This window comes from Dermacentor albipictus, chromosome 10, assembly GCF_038994185.2.
Source record: "Dermacentor albipictus isolate Rhodes 1998 colony chromosome 10, USDA_Dalb.pri_finalv2, whole genome shotgun sequence".
Lineage (NCBI taxonomy): Eukaryota > Metazoa > Arthropoda > Arachnida > Ixodida > Ixodidae > Dermacentor > Dermacentor albipictus.
The window spans coordinates 83,251,676-83,276,587 of NC_091830.1; the positions used below are offsets into that span (position 1 = coordinate 83,251,676).

The 24,912-nt window shown below is 42.8% G+C and overlaps 2 protein-coding genes across 5 annotated transcripts in view; both read left to right on the forward strand.

Moving 5' to 3' along the window:
• Positions 1 to 24,912, forward strand: part of LOC139050526 (uncharacterized) — a 265,834-nt gene that overhangs the window by 142,800 nt on the left and 98,122 nt on the right. The window lies entirely within an intron of this gene.
• Positions 9,552 to 23,290, forward strand: LOC139050806 (uncharacterized). The gene is made up of 7 exons (XM_070527568.1): positions 9,552 to 9,889; positions 9,938 to 10,794; positions 10,926 to 11,063; positions 13,896 to 14,015; positions 17,132 to 17,392; positions 20,415 to 20,825; positions 23,190 to 23,290. The coding sequence occupies exons 1-7, from the start codon at positions 9,552 to 9,554 to the stop codon at positions 23,288 to 23,290; spliced, it is 2,226 nt and encodes a 741-aa protein (XP_070383669.1).

The following is a 24,912-nucleotide window of genomic DNA, read 5'->3' on the forward strand; positions in this document are numbered from 1 at the left end:
TTATTGATTTTGATTACGACTACTGCTACCCTATCATTGATGCTGTAGAATTGATCAGACATTCATAAAAATGTAGCAGGAGCCCAAGGTCAACCTTAAGAAAAGTTCAGGAGAGTGGGCAGGTATGCATGTAGCAATGAAATGGTTATTATCCCATTGTCCTGTCAGTCTTGCTGTGATGAGCCAGTGCCACAATATTAAGTGATTGATAAACCACATAATTAACTTATAACATTCCACTTTGCAACTCCTTCCAGTTAAAGGTAGACAAAGTTTGCAGAAGAATGTGCCCCTGCAGGCCCAACATACATTATTATAAAATCCAATGCACACGCAGAAGGCTGATGGCCAGAGAAATTATCTGGCATGTTGTGCTGTGTGCATAAAGTTTGCAGCAATATCATCAAACATCTTTCTCAATTTTACTGTGATACACATCCCTAAACTTCAAGCAAACTTAGAAAAAAAGCAACAGAATGCGCAAATGCTGCACACCACCTTCTCATGACCTATAATTTTTCATGCACAAACCAACCAAATTTGTCAGTCACCCTGAGCTCTTTTCCTACCAAGGTCATTACCAAGGTCACCTAATAACATTACCTGAAATCACTCAACAAATAAAGACTTACAGTGACATTCAAGTTATTTGCTTATTTCATCACAAACAAGGATTCAATAGATGCTCAGTGCTACACCAAATTTTCTACCATATTGTGTACTACAATAAATTATTCTATAGCTTTAGCACATAGTAAAACCCACTTCTTTCTTCTTCGATGATGCCTCCTCTTCTTCTGCTTCAATTAGCCTTGGAAATGGCTCCCGCATGCTTTTTATCTTGAGTCGCAGGGAGTCCAGACCACCTAGATAAAAAGCAATAGACTTTTACCAGTGGCATGTATCGGAATATTTGGAACATACAAAAATGAAATGATAAAGTGCATAGCAAAGTCTAGACTAAAAGCACAACCTATATAATAACCATTGTATGATGACCTTAAGGTTCCATTGCCTGTGCTTGTTTACGGCTGTTGTACAACGCACGGTTCTCATCATACAACAGCTCCAAATAAGCACAGGCACAGGAACCTTACTCACAAAGAATTGGCTACACCCAGTGGTTAAGGACCAGGAGGCAGATGTGCATCTATTAGATAGCCGCATAATCAGTGTCTGCAGCTTTATTTGTTTAAATGTGTGCCTGTGTGATCATCACTGCGGATACAACTGCAGCTATGTATGCTTGAACATTTGGTTAAACAAGACAAAAGGGGTTAACGGAGGGGCCTGATTTTTATTTGTCATATCACAAGAAGCCAACAAACACTGACACCAAGGACAACATAGGGGAAATTAGTTGTCCTTAGTAAATGAAATCAAGAAACAATAAATTAATGGAAATGAAAGTGGATGAAAAAAGAACTTGCCGCAGGTGGGGAACGATCCCACAACCTTCGCATTTCGCGTGCGATGCTCTACCGATTGAGTAACACTGACCAACATTGATACCTTCAGGTAGCATGTGTGGGTTTATTGACCGCGGTTGCCTTCACCCAAAAAGACCACGTTCTCATGACGCCTGCGGCAGAAAGGGCGTTCTACGTCCGCCGCCGTCTGTGAGTGGTGGCACTGGCTAACATAACACTCCCAGGGTTCTGCTAGGAAACAAATACCCAAGAAAGTGGATGGGAAAATGGCGCCACGGTAGCTTAATTGGTAGAGCATCGCACACGAAATGTGAAGGCTGAGGGATCATTCCCCACCTGCGGCAAATTGGTTCTTCATCCACTTTCATTCCATTAATTTAGTGTTTCTTTGTTTCATTTATTAAGCACAGCTCATTTGCCCTATGTTGTCCTAGGTGTCAGTGTTTGTTGGCTTCTTATGATACAAACCTTTGGTTAGGCATACATAGCTACAATTGATGCCATGTTGCAATCTATGAAAGCCCATCATTCGTCATAACCTACTGGGGAGAATTTAGCAACCACCAACACTGATTGTGTTGCTATTTGAGTGCTACCTTGCCATTTTCCTCCCTATTTAACAGCGAGTACAACATTTAACACGATCTAATTAAAGGGACCCTGAAACAATTTTCACGATTTTGTACAAACATACTGAGTCGTTGGAGTAGGTCTGTTTTATCTTTAAATGACGCATCTAAGTGCTCCGCATAAAGCATGTAATTTATTATAGGGTTTTATAAATGTACGTTACTGCCGATCGCAGCACACCGCTCGGCTCAATTTGCAGCCGCCCCTAACCATTTGACATAAATTGCCCTAATGATGCTAGTAGGGCGAGCTATCCGATTGGCTGCCCAGGGTGCGTCATCGATAATTTTTCCAACTTTATGGTGAACAAATGTTGTTTGCAATAGTTGTAATGTTAGTTAACTTGTTTCCATAAAAAGAAAGTAACAGAAAGAGAATGCACAAAGACAATTTTTCAATACCCTTAAGCACCTCCAGCATAAAGCAAGTGTTATTTGCTTGTGTTACGTGTTCCGTGTGGACAAGAGCTCCGGGGTCAAGGTTGATCTCGATCTTTATTTTTGCAAGCACCATGGTTCGGACTTTTTACATTGTGGGCCGCACACGTAGCAACTGGCAATATGTCAAGCTGTGACATCACGTGTATCTGCAAGGCAGCAGATGAGCGGAGTGGCTACAGCGCATCATACTGTTGGCAACCGATCGGTGCCAGGATTACTACCACAATTAGCGGAGAGAATTTGGAGTGGCTCCCTCGTGCGAGTGACGTCACGGCCAGGACGCCGCTCGCTCCAAGTCACTCAGCTGCCACGCGCGCTCCTTCCCTTCCTGTATTTTTGAGGTATGAGTGGCTCGAACCGTACTTATCGAAGGATATGTCGGCTTCTTTCTGCTGCCATGCCTGAACCCCAGTTCTTTCTTCTAAAATGCGTGAATCGAGAAAATTTACAGCTTGGATATCACAAGCTATGTAGCGTTAAAAGGATCTACTGGTTTTGCAATGCATATATGCGCCATCTCTGTTTATAAATTTTTCGTAAAAAGAAGGTCTACGAACTCAATATGCGAAGTTGTGTATGATGCTTCACTGAACATTTACCATTGCCTTAGTACTTAGCTACGAGAGATACTGCATTCTACATGGAAGAAAAAGCATGCTATTTGGCATCATGTTATCCATGTTAGAAAGACACGGCCCAGCGAAGCTGTCATCATTCTTATTACTCTGGTGAGTTGTTCTAGTCAAATATGGCCACTTTATTAATGTGTAAAAGATAGAACTAGGCGCTCATTTCGTATAAACCATTTGCTGCTACTTTCGCCGCTCTCTGAAACAAGACCCCATAAAACGAATTGCTCATGGCTGCTAACACGATGACGCATTATGTAGAGTTAATTCACAAACAACCATAGTGGCAATTACTTGAAAGAAAAGTTTCGTGCTTAAGATCAAGAGCTAATCAACTGCAAGCGATGAAATGTTTCATGGTGGCCCTCAGTGGCCTTTATCTACAATATGGCACACCCCTCGCACAACAGAAGCAACCCACTGTCATTATGGCGAAGCACGCATTGTTCATGAAACCTATCAGTTCACTACAAGTTCGAACTGAAACCATGAGGCAGTTTTTTGCAGCGTCAATTGTAATGCCTAAAGCATACTTGAGGTACACAAGTGCAGCTTAGGCTGCCTAGAAAAGCAAAAGTCAAGCACCTTCCACCTCACTATGTCTCGATCGAGTGTTGTTCAATTGGAAAACTATTCACTTCATCAGTATGTAAAAGAAAATCTCGCAAACCTTCTTAAGCAAGGCATCACAAGTCTTACATGTCTCACTTGAGTTTTGACCCTGCACCGGGGAATTAAATTCAATATGTCCCATATTACTAATGAATGATGCTTCAGCTTCTTTCTAGCTGCAGCCACTTGGTCCGAAAAGTACATCTCACTAAAAAAATTTGGACTGCGCAACCTGTGTCAGTTTGCCAAACAGATTCGTCGTGTATATTCCTCAAGCAGCAAACACCAGTAAATTGCTCAAGTGAGTTGAACATGCACCATGGAAAAGGAAATATACATTGGTGCATTCCCTTTCATATTCTGCAAACAGCTGTAAGCTTCAATTAATTAGCTTTACTTCAAAAAACTGCCCCTTAAAATAAACGTGTGAAGAACCGCCTAATTTTCAGAAGCAGTTAAAGAAGCAAGTGGTGCTGGTAGAATCTAAACTGCACTGTTAAGTCCTCGTGTTTCTGCCGAGTGTTCCTGTGAATAAATGCAAAAATTCAATATTATACCATGAACTACTCGTCATGAGCAAACCTGTTTTAGCGAATTAAAATCAAGGTAACTGTTGTTGAAGTCGTACATTGCCAGCGTTTGTGACATACCTGCTGAACCGCTGGAGGTATGGTATCATAACTGGATTCTTATGTGCTATGTTCTTGCGGTTGTCAATCCGCGCATGAAAAACCTGCAATGGGCTAGCCTGTGCTCCTTCGGCTGGCATTGTAGCGTTGCCTTTGAGAACTGTACCGTCATCTAAGAAATAAGCTCTTTGAATAAATTTCCGCAAACCAAGATGCCATAAAAATATATTTGAGACTACCACCATGAGTATACAAGCAGAAGGAACGACAGCCAACAAACAAAACCACCGCAGAAGGCACCCGAACACTGCCCGAACTACAGCAGACAGGCGCGAGTCCGTGCCCTGATGTCACACGAGCGGTGCTCGCAGAGCCCCTGTAGATCGTTCCCTGGGCTAATAGTGTTTCACGTGTCCGGTGTTTGCGTAAATGCAAGCGCAAGCAGACTGGGTCAGGCCGTTTGACCGTGCCATTTTACGGGATGAGCAGAGGCACAAACGTGAATGGTCTACACGGTGCAGCCACCTGGTAGCATGAGCTCAAACACAGTAGCTGTAATGAACTCTTTTCTACTTTGCTGCTGATGTAATATTTCCTCAGGTGCGTAATCGTGTACACATTGTTTTTGTAAATATTTTACACTTGTTTAGAGAAATATTAGGTATTTGCTGCAAGCTCTGTGCCACCAGGTGGCTGGACCATGCAGACCGATCAGGCAGCTCACGTACGTCTACACTAAAGTTTCGTCATCAGCTTAAATGTACGCCTCCACCGATCCGTCGAAATGCCCATCACGCCTGTGGTTACCGGAATACTGGACACACTTGGTGCTGTGACAGAATGCTCGCAATGCTTTGCTGCTTCGATAGCTCTCCCTTAGAGTCGACTGCCAAGCTGCTGGCGGAGAGGCTTCATGCACTTGGTTCTAGAGAACCGGAAGTAGACGACACGATGTGCTATCATGACGCAGCACCAGTGAAGGTGGAGCTTAGCCCCGATGCCTCGGCAAATAAGTTGGAGAAAATGCATGGCCATGGAGGAGGGTAACTTGTAATCATCCGTAGCTCCCTTAATATGAGACGCTTCACACAAACTGTGGTGCGAATGGTTTACTATAGCTGTACCCTAAGCATCTACAAAATTTGTCCAAACCGTTTCAGGGGCGCTTTAATGAAATTCTGGTATTTCATGTGCCAAAACCAGGATATGACTGTGAGGCGCACCATAGTAGGGGACTCTGGGTTAATTTTGACCACTCTGGCTTCCTTAACATCCCCACAATGCACAGTTTAAGGGCATTTTTGCGTTTCATCCCCCATCAAACTGTCACGGCCAGTATTATTCATGTGACCTTGGGATCAGCATCCCAATGATGAAGCAACTACACCACCTCGATGGATCTTCTAAAGTAGTGGTGCACAGTGATGAAAACGTACGGAGCACTGTAGTGGCTGTGACGACACTAAGAGAAAGGGCAGCTATGACAAACATATCACGTAGGTTATGCTTAACAAAGACCACCAGGTGTACTAGTGTAAGAAAATTGGGCCAAAATGTTTTCTTTTTTTCTGTTTACTCCTAAACACAACTTTGTTCAAGTTCATTTCTGAGCAACAGCTTTTGCAAAACTAAAGTGACCACTAAAATTCTGTAGCAGTATTGAGAAAATGCTGTTGCATCACAAAGGCACTCGAAGGCATTTCACAGAGGCAAAAGAAATTAAATATTTGGACCAGCAAGCGCGTTCGCGACATTCATTTCAAACAAAAATCAATTTGCAAGTAACTTGTGAAACAAGTACTAGCAGCGAACTTAAAAGTATATAATTGGAATACTTACTACTACCAGCTGGAAGCGGCATTACAATGACACCAACAGACGCGGAAAAGCAACTTAATAAAGTACAAGTTATTCACAAGCGTCGGCGAACAGTACAGTGATGCTGACACTTATTAGTTAATAATTGAATTCAGTTAAGGCCAATTTAGTAACATGCAAAACTATGATAAAGTATTAAAGTATAGTTGGCAATCTGGCCTTCACAGACTGCTAGAATCGTACGGTACATAAAGTAATATGAGAGCAGGTAGCGTTTCGTTAGACAAGCACGCAGGTGCAACGTTGTCGAGATCCACGGTCATGTATTTCATGCATGCACACGTGCTGGCATAAGAACAGTTGCGTGTGCAAACAATAAATTGTGAATGTTATACTTAATGCACACGGGCCACTTTCGGCCCCGATCGGGCTCGATAGCGATCGAAAGTGCCCGTGTCACACCCGCATTACGAATGACATGCGTCGCCGGCTAGATCAACAATACTGGCACGTGCAAGGAACACGACATTGCACACGTCGGTTCTCGACGGCAACTTAGCGAAAATCTACGCTTCACATACATCCAGCCGGCAAGAAATGTGGTTGACCATATCCGCAACAGAAAACCATCAAGAGAGGTGAAAATTTTGCAGGGCACTCACCTGCCAGAGCGACAACAAAGGCTGGGTAGTATCCTTGCACGTAACCGTCCTCGCTCCGCCAGAACGCCTGGACGGTTTTGCCTTTATCGAAATCTTCTTCGGATTTCGGAGAAAAAACTTTGATGAGGCTGGTGGGCAAAATAGCCCGATATCCGTCGTGGTATTTCACGTACGCCAGCATCGTAGCTCCTTGTGGCTCAACCGTGCTGTACCAACCGCAGTGACCTCGGATTGGTTCGGCTACGTTCGGCTACAGCACCACGTTAAAACCGGCCTCGTCATGGCGTATGGACGAAGGAAAACAACTCCGTGGCGAGAAAGTGCCTTCAAGAAGAAAGTTCGCTTGCCGATCTTCAACGAGTAGCAAAGTCATCAATTCTTTTTTTTTGTCTGCGACCGAAATTTAGGTGACACAGGCTACATATTGTCTACAGACATAATTTTTAAGCGAAATGTCTATATGGTGGTGCCGTACAAATGTTGAGTATTCTATGTTAAACGCAATCGCTTAACGAATTGCAGGTATGTTAACATAGCCGCAAAACATATCAAAGTGTAGCAAGCATTGACTAAAGTGCGCGCTTAGACGAGTGTTATGCATAAACAAACGTGACCAAGAATTCCGCAGTGTCTTCCTTCGTGGGTTTTTATTCGGAAAGCGACCGCGTTTACGTTTTGCCGAATGAAATAAATAAACGCCCGTTAACAGCTGGAATCTTTGCACTCAGTTTGTTTTCTGGTGTTTTAGTGAGCTGTTACATTTTAATTAATGTCTTGGTACAGTTATGTCAGTTTGTGTGTGCATATATATATAGTGGCGAATAATTCTTGCCCCCGACATGCGCTGTGCCTCTTCCGTCGAGAAAGTCATCGTAGTTGGGGCCATTGTTGTTAATTAGCACAACGTGAAACCGCGCACATACACGCCCAAAGAACCATTCTTCAATTGCTCCAACACTGCCAGCTGCTGCACAGTATTTGCTCATTCCTGAGTTGCTTGTTAGTTGCAAATAAGTACGGTTCAATTGCTGCACTGTCATTTTCTTCTTTTGCGTTTTCTTTCGCTGGTAAAACCATTTTGATTTGAGACTCTGTATCGGGTTCTTGTATGTGTCGATTTCGGTGTATCGTCCAAGAATTCGTTCGATGTAAGCGCGAGATGAGAGCGGTGCGTGCTATACTTTTTGCTTTCCGCTTCACATAAGTTATTTCGATTCCTTTGTAATTTTTTGCTGCCATCGCTCGAGTTAGTTTCGGCCATTCCTTTTGAGCACAGGTGAAAATGCCTTGTTATAGCGCCGCGGGCTGAGTCAGTCCCTGTGAACACACATTCAAGTTCAAGAGCGGTTGAAAACAACATATACATTGGTAAATCTATCGCGCAATGTCACGCAGTGAGCCTTCACCAAGCTGTGGCCGTTCGACGCATTAACCAATTTAAACACACAGCAAGCTATCCAAAAGTTTGCACCCTTGCAAGGCTTAATTATCGTGTCCCACAACGCCAAGCCTTTCTTCCGGGTCACGAAGGACATGCGCGTTTTCATGCAGTGTGAGATTCTCGACAGGAAAGTAGCAAGCGCAGAGTTTACAAGAAAAGAAGCGCAAGCGGGGCAGATGACGATTATCGTTAGGGGACAAGATAAAATCACCGAATGGTACAAGCGTCTTAACAGTGTCACATGTACATTCCCCAGTTTAAACGAAGGTGTACGCGAACACACACGATGTCGACACGTAGCAGTATAAGCTACATATATATGGATAATTTCATCACATGAACAATCCTTTAAATCCACACGCCAGCCTACCTACATGAAAATCTATGTACGCGCCTGTAAAACAATAAAAACATCCCAGTCACACACACAAAAAAAGAGGACCGAACCTTAACGACGCGTGCTCTGATTTTTGCTGCTAGCTTAGCTGAATAAATGAAATACATCGTTTTTGTGTTTGTTGACCTTGGTGCTCAGTTCTTGCGTTTCGTGGCAAGCTACAGCCTACAAAAGAAGTAATGAAGGGTTGAAAATTGGGCAGGCTGACACATTTTCAAGCTTATCAAAAGGAGAACTAAGTAAACACAGGACGTGGTAGCAACCTATTAATACCATAGAATAAAGTTAATACAATCAACCGTGACCACCGCTATTAATGTCGCGTATTTCCATTCCTCCACTAAACATTCCGCTTCAATCCCCCCCCCCCAAAAAAGGGATGGCAGCGCCGCCCCTCGACAGAAATAATCACTGTGTTTGATTGCCACTATGCGCAAAATTGTTGGAACCGTAGCGTATTCTTTACTCAAGGGATGACGCTGTATTCAACTAGAAAAAAAAAAGTAGAGGAAGAATTTTGAGTCGACGATTGTTTGAGAATACAGTGTACGTCTGGATTAGTGGTGGCGCAAAAACAAGGGACGTAATTAATTTTGTTGTAATAGATGCTTATCGTGTTCGGTGGTTCGTTGGCCGGAACCGCAGACCTTCAATGACGGTAATAAGCACTGATACGAGCGCCAACCCCCCCCCCCCCCCCTCTTTTCAATGAGGATGTTCATAATATACATCCATACGCACATTCATCCATTCATCAATCCACTACGTTTAGTGTGGCTAACCCGGCCAATTGACCCGGCTAACCGTCGTCAATAATCGTACGCCTATTTAGGCTCGCTCAGTCGGTGCAGCAGCGTGGAAATATGTCGGCATCCCGCCCTTCGAAGCGGCGCAAGGAGTGCCTGGATCGTGACAAGTTCTTCCAGGTGCCTGTGTCAAGTCTTTACAAGCGACTAAAGGACCACGCCGCAGCAGCGTCAAATGTCGCGAGCACAAGTCGCTGCAACGGAGACGACTCTCCGGCTTCGGCAGAAACCAGCGCATCGTGTTTCGCACACAGCGACGACGACGACGATAACGACGGTGCCAATGGCAGTGCGGGTACAGTTCCGTGCAGTTCTGCTTCCAGTAGCACGCACACACGAAGTGACGACGAGCAAGGGAGCTCTGAAGATAGTAGTGAGGAGAGCGACGGCTTTGAGTAGGCACAGTCTGAGAGCGGAGACAATCGCCAGTTTTCGGCCTTTAGCGAGGAAACCCTGCCAGGCTCACAAGTCACGAAAGCTGGCGCAATTGCAGCAGTTATGGCATACGCTATTGCCCACGGTCTCACTTGGACGGCACTAGGTGATCTTTCAAAGCTTATTAACTTTCTCTTTGGTGCCAGTGTATTGCCGCGCAGCGAATACATGTTTCGCAAGCTTTGGAGCAATGAAGCAGAAGAAGTGCTACGGTACTATTATGTATGCGAAACATGCAGCGCAGTAATGACTCCACAAGGTAAAATGGCACAGTGCGAAATTTGCCAGCATACTGAAAGACTTCAGGCCCTAAAAGAGCAAGGCTCATTTTTTATCATCCTTGACTTCCACAAACAGCTAAGCTTTTTGATAGAAAAAACTAAATCTGAGTTAGAGTCGAGTTTGGTAAAAGCACGACTGCCGGCATCAAAAATAAGTGATATCACACATGCTCGGTGCTATGCTAAACTGAAGAAGGCAAGAAGCCTTGCAGATGATGACTTGACGCTGACCATAAACACTGATGGCAGCCCAGTCTTCAAGTCGTCAAAAACATCTGTGTGGCCTATTCAGTTCATTGTTAATGAACTGCCACCACACTTGCGGTTCAAGCACCCGGTACTTGCAGGACTTTGGTTTGGTAAGTCGCATCCAAACATGCAACTCTTCCTTGACAAGTTTGTGCAAGAAGTGAACAGCACAGAACCAGTGACATGGACTTACCAGAACAGGGTCCATACGTCTAGGCCTTTCGTGCTGTGTTGTTCTGTGGATGCGCCTGCAAGGGCAGCTGTGCTAAACATGGTGCCTTTCAACGGCTACTTTGGATGCCCCTGGTGCCTTATAAGAGGCGAGCATGTGGAAGGTGAGTAGTATATGCCACTTTCTTGCACTCTTCTCTAGAACCAACTATGTGCAAAAAGGAGTTCTGCGTGTTGGAAGAGATGCACTCTTTGCGGTGTTTTATACAATTTTCACATTTCTTATTTTCTTTAGGGAGCATGAGATACGTCACAGATGAGCCAGTTGAGGCACGGACTTCGGACCTCGTCAGGAGAGATATGAAGATGGCACTTGATTACAAAGATGTCATCAATGGCGTGAAAGGACCATCAGCATTGATGAACTTGAAAGGTAGCAAAAGCTAATTGTTGTCCTGTCAATTTGCTTATAATTGTTAACTGATTGCTTAACTGGTACGGTGCTGCACGGACCATTTCTTATTGCAATTGAGTCTACTCGGCATCTAATTTCTTGATTGTGATTGCCTCCTGTGCATAGGCTGTAAGAATCAATTGCAGTCAAGAACTGAGATCTGGATTTGTCGCAAACAAAAGTGCCCAGCCTTAATTTTGCTATTCGTTTGTGTGTTGTCTAAGGAACATGGTATTGCATATGACATTCTTGACATGGTGTCAAAAGAGCTGTCATCAAACTAGATGTGCGAGTGGATCGCAGTGGCTAATTTTATGTTTTAGCAGATAGACTGATTTCACCACATTCAGAGCACATTTACCAAGGCCCTGTCAGCACCATGATGACAGCAATCCTTGGCGCTCTCACACACTTAAGTTCAAGGCGACATTAAGGTGAATGCTGAGAGCAAAGCCATTGGGGATTTTGCTGGTGCAGTTCAGTGGGTATTTGGGAGAGTGCAGTGCTTCTGCTCTGCCCCACTTCAATTGAATAATATTTTTGTTCTCGCTTCCCTGATTATTGATGTAGAGGGGTAAATTTGTCACGCAACATATGCAAAATGCTTCTTACCATAGTTGCCATTAAGCTTGCCAAGAGCTACCATTATGGGCATGCTTTGTGGCTGCAGTGTCGTAGTGAATCTCACCATAAAATTTTGTCTTATCTGTTTTACCACAAGTGCGTAATTGTACTTACTGTGCTCATTCATAATAAATTGCACCATAGCCCTCAATTTGCTTGGTCACCGACCAAACTTGAAGAAGCGGTGGAACACCTCTGATGAAAAAAAAAAGACAGCACAGCCTTTCCTTTGCAATCGAGAGTTTGGCAAAAGCCCGTCTTTTCGGGATGAAACATGACAAAGACATACACCGACCAAGTAAAACTTAAAAAAGAAAAAATACATTGCGCTTTCCATACGGAAGCTTTTTCTTTAAAGCAAGGCTTTACGGCTTAAGACAAATAGCTTTACTTGATTGGTGTATGTCTTCCTTTGTCAGTATTTCCTTTACTAAAGAGCTTTGGTTAACATGAATTTACTTTTCTTATTTCCGTCATTGTTCCCAAACCCATCAAATGACTGAAACGTTAGAGTTGGATCCAAAAATTGGGTTCCTTGTACTCGGGCTGTAGGGGCGTGCAATCTTCTGACTGTACAGCACTAGCAGCAGTTCACAATTCACCTGGTTCGCCGGTGCCGCTCGACAACCTCAACATTAAAAAATTTTCCTCACTGTATAGAAGTGCATGCTGCCTGGCTGTCAAGTACAGACCACCTACCAAGGCACTGCACACCAAATCTACATCGGGATCCGGGACATCTTGCAACTGATGCCTCTGACATAACTAATGACTGTAAAAGGCCGTGCAAAGTTGTGCAAAAAGTGGCTAAGTTGGTGCCACTTCAGGCAGCAGCAGACATGTGGATGAACAATACATTTTGTCATCCTCATTAAATTACAGTTTTCTTTAATTTCACAAAAGGATCACATTTAATAAAGGAGGACCTGAACCTCGTGAAGTAGTGAACAGGGTGGAGAGAGGAAGGAGGCATTTCTTGGTAGTTGGTACCAAGTTAAGTCGCAGGAAAAGTGGAGGTGGCCACTTGCATGGATAGGGGTGCTTGCTTGTAATTTTATGGTATGTATGTTTAGGCTGAGGAAGTAAAAGTTAGCAGAAGTAGGATATGTTGTTGGCACTATATTTCGCTAAACATGAGCTATCATTGGCACATGCATAATTCTCATTGGCTCCTAATTTTGGCAAAATGAAATTGTGTAACAAATGTTTGCATTAGGTGTTTGTGTCGGTTTGTTTACTTTTATAAAAAGTGTGTCCTCTGGTGCAGTCACATGTTCGTGTGGGTTGTATGCAAGGTGAAAAAGGTCTAATGTGTTTCTCTTATTCTTAGTAAGCAATTGTTGTGTTGTTATGTCATGTGAAAATTGCATTACGGGGAAAAAGTGTGAAGAAACAAGACAAGAACAACGTACAGGACAAGTGCTGTCCATTTTTTGGTACTGTTTCCCTGTAATGAAGCCATACCCACAAGCTCTAGTTGAGACCCTTTTAAATGCATGTTAGTTATCCTGTCACTGGTGTGTCCTATGACAGTGTTGACATTTTTCTTTTTACATTTCTTTTTGCCATTGTTTAGTATGTCTTCAGTTGCATTATTTTGTTAGTATTCTTGATTATGTGCCCTTCAAGGAGTACGAAGTGTCCTTGCGCTGTTATGAACAGTGCCTTGTGGGACCAGTCAAGCTGTTTGTGGCTGCTTTTAGTCAAGTGTTTGTTTGTTGTGTATACCGGGAAAATAAAATTTCAGTTGAGCTAGACAGCACCTCAGTGGCATGAGCGCTATGCAGTGCTCTTAACTTCAGAATATTTTTTACTGTTAAATTTTAAAGCGAAATGAAAAGTTTTGCTGCTAAAATGACAAAAGACAGAGGGAGAAAACAGTACTTCCCTTTCTGGCTATTATCGCATGTGGCATCAATTCACAGTGAATTGGAAAAACATTACTCAAATTTCAATGTTTTCATAAGTTGCTGCTGCTTCACATTGAGTCGAACCCAACCTGGCCAACTTTCACCATTTTAACAAGTAGGTGCCTGTACTTCTGCTAGCAGTTGGTTAGTTGGATGAATGCAATACTTGCAGCTCATATTCTGAAATTTTATTTGCATGTTTTTTGCACAGTATGCTACTTTGACCTAACAATGCTAGGAACTGGCTTGACTCGCACAATGCATACTTTCTTTATAGGTTTGGATCTCGTGAACGGTCTAAGTGTTGAGTACATGCACTGTGTACTACAAGGTGTCACTAAACAACTGACTGAGGCGATCCTGACTTCTACGAACAGCAACCAGCGCTTCTATGTTGGTAATGTAGCAACTTGAAGCTGTATGCAGTTTATTTCAGTGTTGTTTGATCATTCACGTGTCATTTGGATATTCTGGTGCATAGCTTGGAGCGTAGCATGACTGCCTACATTGAGGACGGCAGAATAGCAGTCATCAAAATGCATTGTGTGTCCAATATACAAGACAAAAAGCTGGCTACAACAACAGTAACTGCTTCTTATGAACACAACTTGAGGTCCCAGTTAGTCACAGACACTAGCACATCCTCCTGTATGTAATCATAAAGAAGTACTGTTCATGCACTTAAAGGGATAAAAAAGTGATTTTTAGGAGCTCCTTTTCTGTGGCTAAGTGCAGAATATATCCTCGAAGGTACCTAAGGACACGGCGGCTGTTTTCTAAAATGATGTAAAAGTCTTTTAAACAATCCACCTTTCTCATGGTGCGATGGTGCATGCGCCCTGCCCTAGCGGATTAATCACAAAACATTTGGAAAGCATGTTTCAGCAGCTGTGCAGCCTGATATCAGGGAACAGTTCCCCGAAAAAAAAAAGGACCTGCACAGATGTGCACTGCAGCAGACACTCGTGCTGTGTAATGCATTGGAACTCCACTGGTATGTAGCTTTATGTCAGTGCAGTGCTGATAATGTCTGTGGTGTAAGACTGTAACTCCACTTAGAAATAGCAGCCAGGGCTTCGTCCGGATTGTAACTTGAAACATGTAGTTGCTACACTGCATTGATGGCTAGCAAATTCATTGATAAACCCTTGCATTACACTTGGGAGACACTGCAAAAACGTCACATTGCTGACAAAGTCTTCTTGCAGCATTGGCCCCCTTTTGCTGGTGATGGCAGCGGGTGCCTGCCTTCATGTTGTTTAAGGCATGGTAACACTGGGACGATAAGAGATTGACAAGGCACTGCGACGCCAACAATTGGCCAACTATTCAGCACAGTGTGCTGCTGACGCGATTTTATCAGAATAGGCCAACAGTGACGCAACCGACAGGCACGAGTTCTCATAGCGTGACTGTCCTTGTCGATGGGACTGACAAAATTGTTTACCATGATCGCTCAACTGAACCCCAAGTGATCAGCCACCGAACCGACACCGCGATATCCACAGCACCTTCGTTTGTATAACTAATATATCATGTTAAAAATTAGTTGAAACATGCCTTCAAACTCTAAATGCACAAGCTTCAGTCCTCTCAAGCTGTGCACATGAAGTTTGAACCAAAGTTGATCCTGTTTAGTGGAAGTTGGGTTAGGCCTGGCCCTGTGAAGGTCATGCACCGTCTAACTGTACACCTGAACTTAAAACTGGCTGTGCTCCGAGGCTCCGAAGACGTACAGCATTTTTCCAGATCAAGTGTTCTGTAAACTTTTGTGTTAGATTGTATGTTTAGAAGCGTGTTTATAGGAGTATGTTTATCTAGGTCAATTACTGACAGGGGACACTGATCACAAGAAGGAAATTTACCAAAGAATAGAAACAGATTAAGTGGTGGTTCATTAGAATTAGGAATGGCTGCCAGGGTAAGTGCAATTGAGAAATGAAAAAAATTAGGTGGGGTGATGAAATGAGAAAATTTGCAGGCACAAGTTGGCATCAGCTTGCATAAGACAGAGTAATTGGATATTGCTGGGAGAGGCCTTTGTCCTTCTGCCAATGTACATGAGAGTGGGCTGATTATGATGACGATGGTAGTACTTGTGAGGTCGTGTGGTACGTAATGGTTTTCATGATATACATTGTGTCACCATGTCACCATGTGTACTTTTTGCAGCTTGCTGCACCAATTTCAATGTAGAATTTGTTCTCTTAGATGTAGTTCCATGTGCTTTTTTCATCACCGTGAATCATTGCATCGAATGACTAGTCATCGCTCAATTGAAACCTAATAGGCATTCTTTTGAAGCAAAGGCTAAATAAAGCTAGTTGCTTATTGATTACAGGCAGGGTCTTTTAATTTCAGGTTTCATATTTCTGTGAAATTTGGAAGGAGGCAGGGAGTAGAAATCCGCAGAGTGTCTTAGTTTAAGAATAAAACCACACAGAAATTGGGGTTTTGGCTACCTGGCAGCCCTAAGTATAGGATGTGCCTGGTAACTTTCACAAACGATTTAACACATGCGATCACATCTTTGGATATCAGCATATTTAAATTGGCAAAATTCACTGGTACATGTAATAGCAAAGAGCTATTTGAAAGTCACATGTCGTTTTATTTGTACAAATGCTCCTTGTGAGGCATAGAAAAATTAACTAAAAACAAGAGAGACATGTTTGGCAGTGCCATATTTATTTTGTTCTCTGCACTTAACAAAGGAAAAAACTGTATTTGTGCACATAGTGCGACGCTTTTCCTTGTTTTGCATGCCCTTGTTGATGTTGATTATCACAAGAGCATTTCAGTGTTCATTCGAAAACGTGTTAGGTCTTTTGTCCGTCCCTTTGTCGTGTTATATATATATTTTTTGGTATTGCACATATGTTCTTGCAACAAAATTATTTGAATGCCAACTAGCCAAGTCCGCCACCCTTCTTTTGAATGGAACTTAGTTGAGTAAATTGTCTTCAACGTCACAGCTACCATTCACAATGCAGAGCATTGTCGCTGCTGCATTCAATTCCTTGTGCATTATCACCACCATTTACAACAGAATTTGATGTTGGGCTAGTTGGATTTCTGCTAGCTTTCCCACTTAGTTTTTCTGTGCCAGAACCGCATTTCTGCCACCATTTACATGTGTGAGATGTGCTTGAAATGCAATGCAATGAACCATTGTCATAGTCATGTAAATGCCATGACTTGAGGTGCTGTCAATTGCAACTGTGACACGATTGCTTTTTACTTGAGCACACTTCGTGGCTGCATAGCGTATGACATGCATTCACATGAGGTGAATTCAAGTTCAGATGTGCATTATAGTAACAAATGCACATGCAACATTAAAAAAGGGGGTCATAATTCATCTTCGAGGTAAGCTTGATGTTTAGAGTCACATCTGGAAATGTAGCTGTAAGCATGAAGATCACAATGTACTTCCTTGGTTTTGTTGAGACGTGTTTTTGGTAATTATTTTTTTGTTATAGGTGACTAACTCTACATTATTGCTGTTTGCAGGTGCGCCTTCAGTTTCTGCGAGGATAGAGTCGCGGCTGCTTGCCATAAGGCCCCCACACTGCGTGACCAGGCTGCCGCGCCCGCTCAAAGATCGTGGCCACTGGAAGGCATCTGAGTGGAGGCAATGGATATTGTTTTATGCACTCCCTTGCCTTGATGGTATTCTGCATCCTGAGTATTGGAAGCACCTGTCTCGGCTCTCGGAAGGCATCCATATCCTTCTTCAGGAAGAATTGGGCGCCCGTGACATTGACAGAGCAGGTAATTCTCATTTGACCGTGTTATTAGTAATACTGCATTGAATTCTGAAGCACTGCTGTTTCATAGTGTGTTTATGTGCTTAGGCACATGTGCATGATGTTGTGCAGATCCCATGTATTGTGACAATCAATGTAAGCGAAGCTTTCTGTGCTGGTTCCTTTGATCAACGATAATTAGTGGTGCTTTACGGTGAATGCTTAATTACTTCAACCTTTAGTCCAACATGAGAGTCTGGAGTTGATGTTAATACCTTGCGTACTCCACTGCTGTTTGTCTACGTCGTACACATAACACACATGGCACATTGTATCGTGGCAGAAGCATTAAACTTCAGGATTACAGGGCTGTACGTGCCAAAACCACAATCAGATTTTGAGGCAGGCTGTAGTGGCGGACTCTGGATTAATTTTGACACTGTGTTCTTTAACGTGGCCCTAAATCTAAGTGGGCAAGCGTTTTTTTCTTTCGCCCCCGTCAAAGCGCAGCTGCTGCGATCGGGATCAGATCCATGACCTCGAGCAATGCCATAGCCGCAAAGCTACCACGGCGAGCACAGAAGTGTTGATCTGACGTGTGGCCACTTCTGTCGTGTCACCAAGACCCTCCGGTGTGCTTTAGTTAATGCGGCTCTGCTTCTGCACGCCGTGCGTAAGTTGTCCGCTAGACATATTTGGATTATTTTATTTTTCAGATATAGCAGAAGCACACCCTACCGTACCTTGAACTTAAGTTTATCTAGTTTCTTTGCAACCGCTGTCGTGTCTAAGGACCATTTAATCAGGTGAGGAGGAAAGTTTGCGCAGTGAGCCTTTCCTCCTCTGGCTTGTGCGAGTCGGCGCGGTGCAGCTTGTACGTGTTGCTATTGCGTGCTGCAAAACCATTTGGGGATGTTTTAGCTTGTTCTCTGTGAAATGTATGTGATGTCAGTGCATACAAGGTCGTCGAGGAACCACTTTGTAGCCATTCGGCACAGCAGTAACTACAATATGCGGAAACTTCTCTCGAGTGCACAAACAAGCGACGTGCATCATCAGCCGCGGTGCGTGTACGTGCTGTGAACTATTTTGATTATATCCATATGCATTCGACAAAGAGAATCATCTCACTGTCTGATCGCTTGGTGTGGGGAATAAAACGTAAAAGTGCATGTTTGTGTACGGCTGACCCAATGCATCTTCGACCCGTCTAAGCGCCAATGGTTATGAAATATTAGCGTCAGTCACCGGCATCCTTCTCTTGGATTTCAAGTTTAGTAGACTTGAAATCCACAAGAAGGATGTCGGATGAGAAGGATTATTTCAAGTCTAGTAGACTTGAAATCACTGTGAAGTGTCTATGCTAGCGTGCTGTCTGAGGCTGATGGCTTTTCTCAATACAGAAATCACTGCAGTTCGTAAAACTTCGTAGACCATATAAGCTTTGTGGTTTGGCATTGTGTTTTTGCTCTGTAAAACAGTAATATCCAAAGCGGATCGAATAAAATGAATCTGGCAACTATTATTTAGAACAGAATTTGTATAAGACAGGTGGTTGCTAGGATGAGACGAAAAGCAAAACAAAAAAAATTTGAGCTCTTATTCTCTTCTTTTGCAAGAAAAAAAAAGGGAAAATGTTCTAACGCTACAATAAAACCTCGCATGGTCATGCCGCATGCTTGGACCATGTGTTATATAGAACAAAGCGATCTATAACCCAGCATCTACCACTGCTTCAGAAAATCACGCAGTCTGCAGATGATCACTTAACCACTTGAAAAGTGTAATTCACATTGTACAGTATGCTGTTATTATTAACCAGAACTAGTTTATTCGTGGGCAGAAGCCTCGTCCAACAAAAGAGGTATATAGCCATGAAATCTATCTGCAGATAACAGTTTGAATACCTGTCAAATTAAACAGCACAGCTTATTCTATAACAGAAGAGAACCCACGCTTTTGGGGTAGTCATATGCTTCGAAACTATGCATTGCTGCCAAACCATAGCTTAAAATTACAGTGAGAATGCCGCAGTAAGGTCACTTTAATGAAACAAATTTCTAGAAATTCAAAACTCATCTCCGATGCTGACATTAGGCTCAAACACGCGCACACATCATGCTTGGTGCTACGTCCGCCTCAGCGCTACAGAAACTCCGGCCACGCTGACTTCAATTGCTTCAGTACGTCTCACAGAACTGTTTCCCATGTAGCAGATGCCAGGTCATACAAAGCAGATAGCGCGAGCACGAGAACAACCAGAAACTGCCGGCGATTGTACGCTTGGCATACAACACAGAGTGCTCGCCCAAGCCAACTTGCCGACTGTCCATAGATGGTGCCACTGCATACGCAGTATGGCAGCGCCCATAAAAAGACGGTCTATAGTAGTAGCGTTTCCTTGCCTTCTCATGTCACCTTTTCCCTATATCACCCCCCTTGTATTTGTATGAGAACTGTGAGCCAAGGGTGGCAATGCTGTTAATCACTCATTTCGCGACTGCGTCAGTTCTACCCATTCTCTGCCTCCTCTCCTCCTCCTCTCATTCATTCTATCTAGCTTCCCTCTGCAGACTTGCACTTTAGTAGAAAAGTAAGCGCACGGGAGGTCATGGATAATTACAGCTGTCAAGAGGCAAATTGGCAACGCCCAGGGAGCTTCAGAGGACATTGTGCACATTTGACACAATGTAGTCTAGAAGTTTCTCACATCTCTTTTCTTCTTGCCACGCTACTTCCATGCATACACACGCTCGGAACCACCCCCCGACACGGTCTGCCAGAGCGCAGTGGGAAAGTCGAAGGAAGAGGCAAAGGAAACTTCACTTTAATAAAGAACCCTAGATGGTCACGATTAATCTGGAGTGCCCTACATTTGGCATTCCTCATAGCCTACAGCGCAGCTGGTGGATGTGAAAACCCATAATTGCAAATTCTGTTTAATGTTAACAGAACTTAGATTAGACAAATAATTATTGGAGTCTTAATGCTCTTTTGAAGTGCTGTCAAACACTTGCAACAACTTAAGGCAATGCTTTCTTTTTCAGAGGCCCTCCTGAGCAATTTCGTTTGCCGCTGCAAGACATTATACGGCACAGCATTCATGACGTTCAATGTCCATGCCCTACAACACTTGGCAAACTGTGCTCGCTCACTTGGACCACTTTGGGCACATTCAGCGTTTGTATTTGAGGGGGGGAATGGAAGCATTGTGCGCCTCGTGTCAGCTGCAAACGGGCTGCCACGGCAGATAACTGAACGAGTCATTATGGCACAAAAGCTGAATCAGCTGATAGAAAGTCCCCTGTTATCTATTCAAGAAAGAGAGCTTTGCAATGAGTTCATTGGGTACCCACCCATAAAAAAGGCATTACATGTTTGCAATTTGACTTTGCTGGGAAAGGGAAAAGTTACAGCTCTCAGTGCTAATGAACAGGACAAACTTCACCATTCTTGTGGTATATCCATAACAAGGGCAGTGGAGTATGAGCGTTTCATTATGAAGAAACAAGTATTTCACAGCACTGCCTACCAAAGGGCAACAAAATCTGACACAAGATTCATCAGAACAAACAGTGGCTGCTACAAATGCATCGAAAAGATATTCTTTGTAAAAGAGGCAGACATTTGTGCTCTCTTCTGCAGGCCACTAATTATTGCAGATGCAACTGCAGTGCCTCCTCACATTAAGGAATGCTTCTTGTCACCGGACAGAAATTTAGATTTATTGCTTCCAGAGGAGGTGGCTGACACCTGTATGTATATCAATTTCACAAATGAAGGAAAAACATTCATTTGTGACTTGCGAAACAAAATTGAAAGAGATTGAATTTGGTTATGAATGTATTATGAGAGAGGGCCCATAAAGGAACGAGAATTTTTCACTCAGGTGGGAGAGGGACGTTAACACCGATGCACGTCACTAGGTACACATGCTGCGCTGTCCTCTCCATAGGCAAGCAGTGACCTTGTGCAAAGTTATGTCTGATCACTGCATTGCTTTCTTATAAGCCTCCATTGACTGCATCAGTTTTGCTGTGGTGGACATAACATCTGTGCGTTTAGTTCATTTCTGTATTGAGAAATTGTTTGACATAAAAGGGCTTGTTAATTTTAAATTTGCACCACAAGTTCAGGTAGTCGACCAGCATATTTACATTATTTACAAGTAGTTATGTGATGTGGTTAGGAGTAAATGCCTTACTCTGTGAATGTGCAGTGGGCTTGCGCACCACAGCAGTACCTTTGCCAACACAGCACTCAGCATGTGGCACTTTTTGACAAAATGTGGGATGACAACCGTACAACGTCCCTGCTCCTCAGATCTTGCCCCCTGCAACTAATTTCCTAGGCTAAAGCAAGTGCGTAGCTTTTTATATGTCATTTTTCCTTTTCTGCAAAGCAGCAAATTTTTGATATTTTTAATGACTCATTCATTGTTAACAGCTTTCATTTTTGAAATAGCAGTGCGTTTCCTATTTTCTGTTGCCAATTACTGTCAATTTTTTTACCTGTTTTTGAGTATATCAATGCATGGCCACAGAAAAACTATATGAAACATCTTATTTTTTGGCATGGAAGCCAAACGGTGCTTTGCTTGTTCTCCATGTGGTAACTGGCATTAAGGAATGGCAATGGCTGAGGCACAGGCTTCAATGTGTTTCTTTCGAGCCGTATCCTTGCAACGGAGGTTGGCAAAGGTTCACATTATTACTCGCTATGATCAGCACTACTTGGATAAAGCTCCGAACATGACATGCTAGAGCTTGCCTGGTCTAATTGTTTAGTTGAATGGAACAAACATCAAAAACACAAATCCAGCAATTGAAAATGTGCAGGTCTTTGTTGTATCTTGCAACTCTGTGCTGCCATATTAGAAATCCAGGGGAACCAGATTTCTGCTTGTTCCCGCCAACAAATGTCCCCCCAAAATTAACGTTATAGTTTTTGTGAACCTGGCACAATCTAGAGGTGCTGCGTTCATACCAAAATAATTGCACTTTTCGTTTGTCTGTGACAAATGAAAGTGAAACTTGTCCTTGGCACAAAAAGGGTTAAGAGAAAGCATCTTTAGAATATAAAGGAGCTAAAGAGGAAAACAAATGAAGCACTGAGGGCACTCGGAAAAGTTCTTTGTGGGTAATTAATATTTGACAATGCTTCACTAAATGTTCCATGATTTTTGTTTTGAACTTGTATAAAACTTTCTTTTTAAGTGCTAAAAACTTTTTGTCGGATAACTTTTTAAGCATGGTTGTTTCCTTGGTCCTGTAATTTCCATGTGATTCACTAAGTGGTATTATGAAGTGCCTGGCAGTATAGTCATATATGCTTTTATTCTGCTTTATCTGCTACCTGCCATGATTGCTTAGTGGCTGTGGTGTTGGGCAGCTAAGCACGAGGTCACGGGATCGAATACCGGCCATGGTGGCTGCATTTCGATGGGTGTAAAGTACGAAAACACTCGTGTACTTATTAGATTTAGGCGCGCATTAAAGAACCCAAGGTGGTCCAAATTTCAGGCGTCCCCCACTATAGTGTGCCTCATAATCAGATCGTGGTTTTGGCATGTAAAATGCCATAATGTAATTTAATTTGCTTCATATGCTTGGTGTTCTCAGGAAGCCTGCAAGGAAACTGAAACAAGTTTTTTTTTTCTCTCGCAGTTTAGTGCTATGTGCGCACCTAAATTTTGTCTTTCAGTGCAGTCATTACATTACAGCCTCTTGGAATGCTGGCATATGAAGTTCATTTGTGCTTATGAAGTTGGAGCTCAAACAAGTTTGTGCTATTAGCATATGACATTTTCGCACGATTTTCAGTGCAGTCTGAAGTGCTGGCCTTCTCGATATGTTTCAGTGCCATGAGCACCATCAATGCCTCTTCCTCAGTCGCATGTCTTGTACTGTTGGTGCAAGTTTGAGAAGTATATGAATAACAAACAATCACATTTAGCTACTGTAGGTTCTGTCGGTAGAGGATAGTGCCAGTTCCAAGTGTGAAACATCCATGCTGAAGTCGGGAAGCATGAGAACATGATCTAAATATATGGCCTTTACTTAGTTCTCCTAGACTTAGTGGACTACAGTAGTTCATTTGTGATGAATTTGTTACTTGGTGCCGCTGTTTCGGCTTAAACTGCTGCCCTATAGGGTAGCAGTTTTCATGTGACAAGCCTGTTATATGCCGCTGCAATGCAGTTTACATGCTAATTATGATGAACATGCTCACAATTTTTGGCATTCATTTTATGGTATTTTATTTCAGTGGGCACTGACGAGCTTACAAAATGGAATTTCATGAGAACTTTTTGCAGTGTGGCAGCCTAATCCAGTTCTCTTAGTCTCACATTATGTTATCTGCACAGTGTACTTTTTGTGGGAGGGAGAAAGAGATAAAAAGAAAGATGTTAATGAATAATTAATGAAAGGCAACCCCTATGGAACTTGTGATCAAGTGCCCATGTTACGTGAATTGTTTCACTCAACAGGTATAGGATCAAGCTGTTATATATGGCGTTCTGGTGGGTAAGGGTACCTCTTGGAAGGATAATCACTTAACATAAGAATTGAGCTCTGTATCCCAGCAAGGAAGGTCTTTTGCAGTAAGGAGAGGGCAGGGCAGTTTGGTAGCAAATGCTGGGGTGGGGTAGCTCATCCATGTCGCAAGTGCCACAGGTTGTGTCTAGCGGCTTGTCAATGTATTAAGCTCTGAATGTTAAGCTGAATCTACAGTTCTTGTAAAGGTTCAGCTTGCAAGCATTTCAGCGCATGGGAAACATAACAGGCCTGTCAATGTGACCAATGGTTTGCAAGTGCTACTTGCTGCTTTACTGTGCATTGCGAGAAAACAAATCTGCTCTGGTTCTTTTGTGTCTCTTGACAATGCATCCAAAATCTACAGATGCAGTGTTGCAGCAATTTATATTCTGCTGTTAACTTCAGCATACACGTCTACTTTTTTGATTAAGATGTTTTGTCAATTCTCAACAGTAACAATATATTGGCACTTTCTGTGAATGAACATCAGCAACTTTAAATGCACCTAAGGTACTCTTACATGTTATTCTGTTGGTCCACTGCGAAGCACATGATTAGTGAGCTTGTTTCTCTACAGTATTTTTTATCATTGCATTGTAGCATTAAGGTCTAAAACAGTTCAAGTTCTGGAACATTACTTGTTTGCCTAAACTGAAAAGATAATGTTTTACCTGTTATATGTATTTTGAGTGTATGTAATGTTGAATAAACAATGCTGACAAGATCAAACTTTCTGAAGAACTTATTCTTCGCCGAGTTGGTGTTAACTGAAAGACATGTATTTACCAAAACAATGACGTAGCATAGACAGGACGATCATGGCCTCAAGTCACCGATATTGAAGGGCACCATTCTGTTCTAAAATAGGTCCACTGTTTTATTTGCTAGGGCATGTTGGTGGGTTAGTTGGTTTGTATTCATAATAGACACAGAGCAGTGTGATATGACAGGGACGAACATTAAGAAGTGACATACACAGTGCAATAGCACTGTGTATGCGTCCTCC

Coding starts and splice junctions, on each gene's coding strand:
- LOC139050806 (XM_070527568.1), top strand. CDS start 9,552: ATGTCGGCATCCCGCCCTTCGAAGCGGCGCAAGGAGTGCCTGGATCGT. Junction 9,890..9,937: donor GAGGAGAGCGACGGCTTTGA/GTAGGCACAGTC, acceptor TTCGGCCTTTAG/CGAGGAAACCCTGCCAGGCT. Junction 17,393..20,414: donor CCGTGACATTGACAGAGCAG/GTAATTCTCATT, acceptor TTTCTTTTTCAG/AGGCCCTCCTGAGCAATTTC.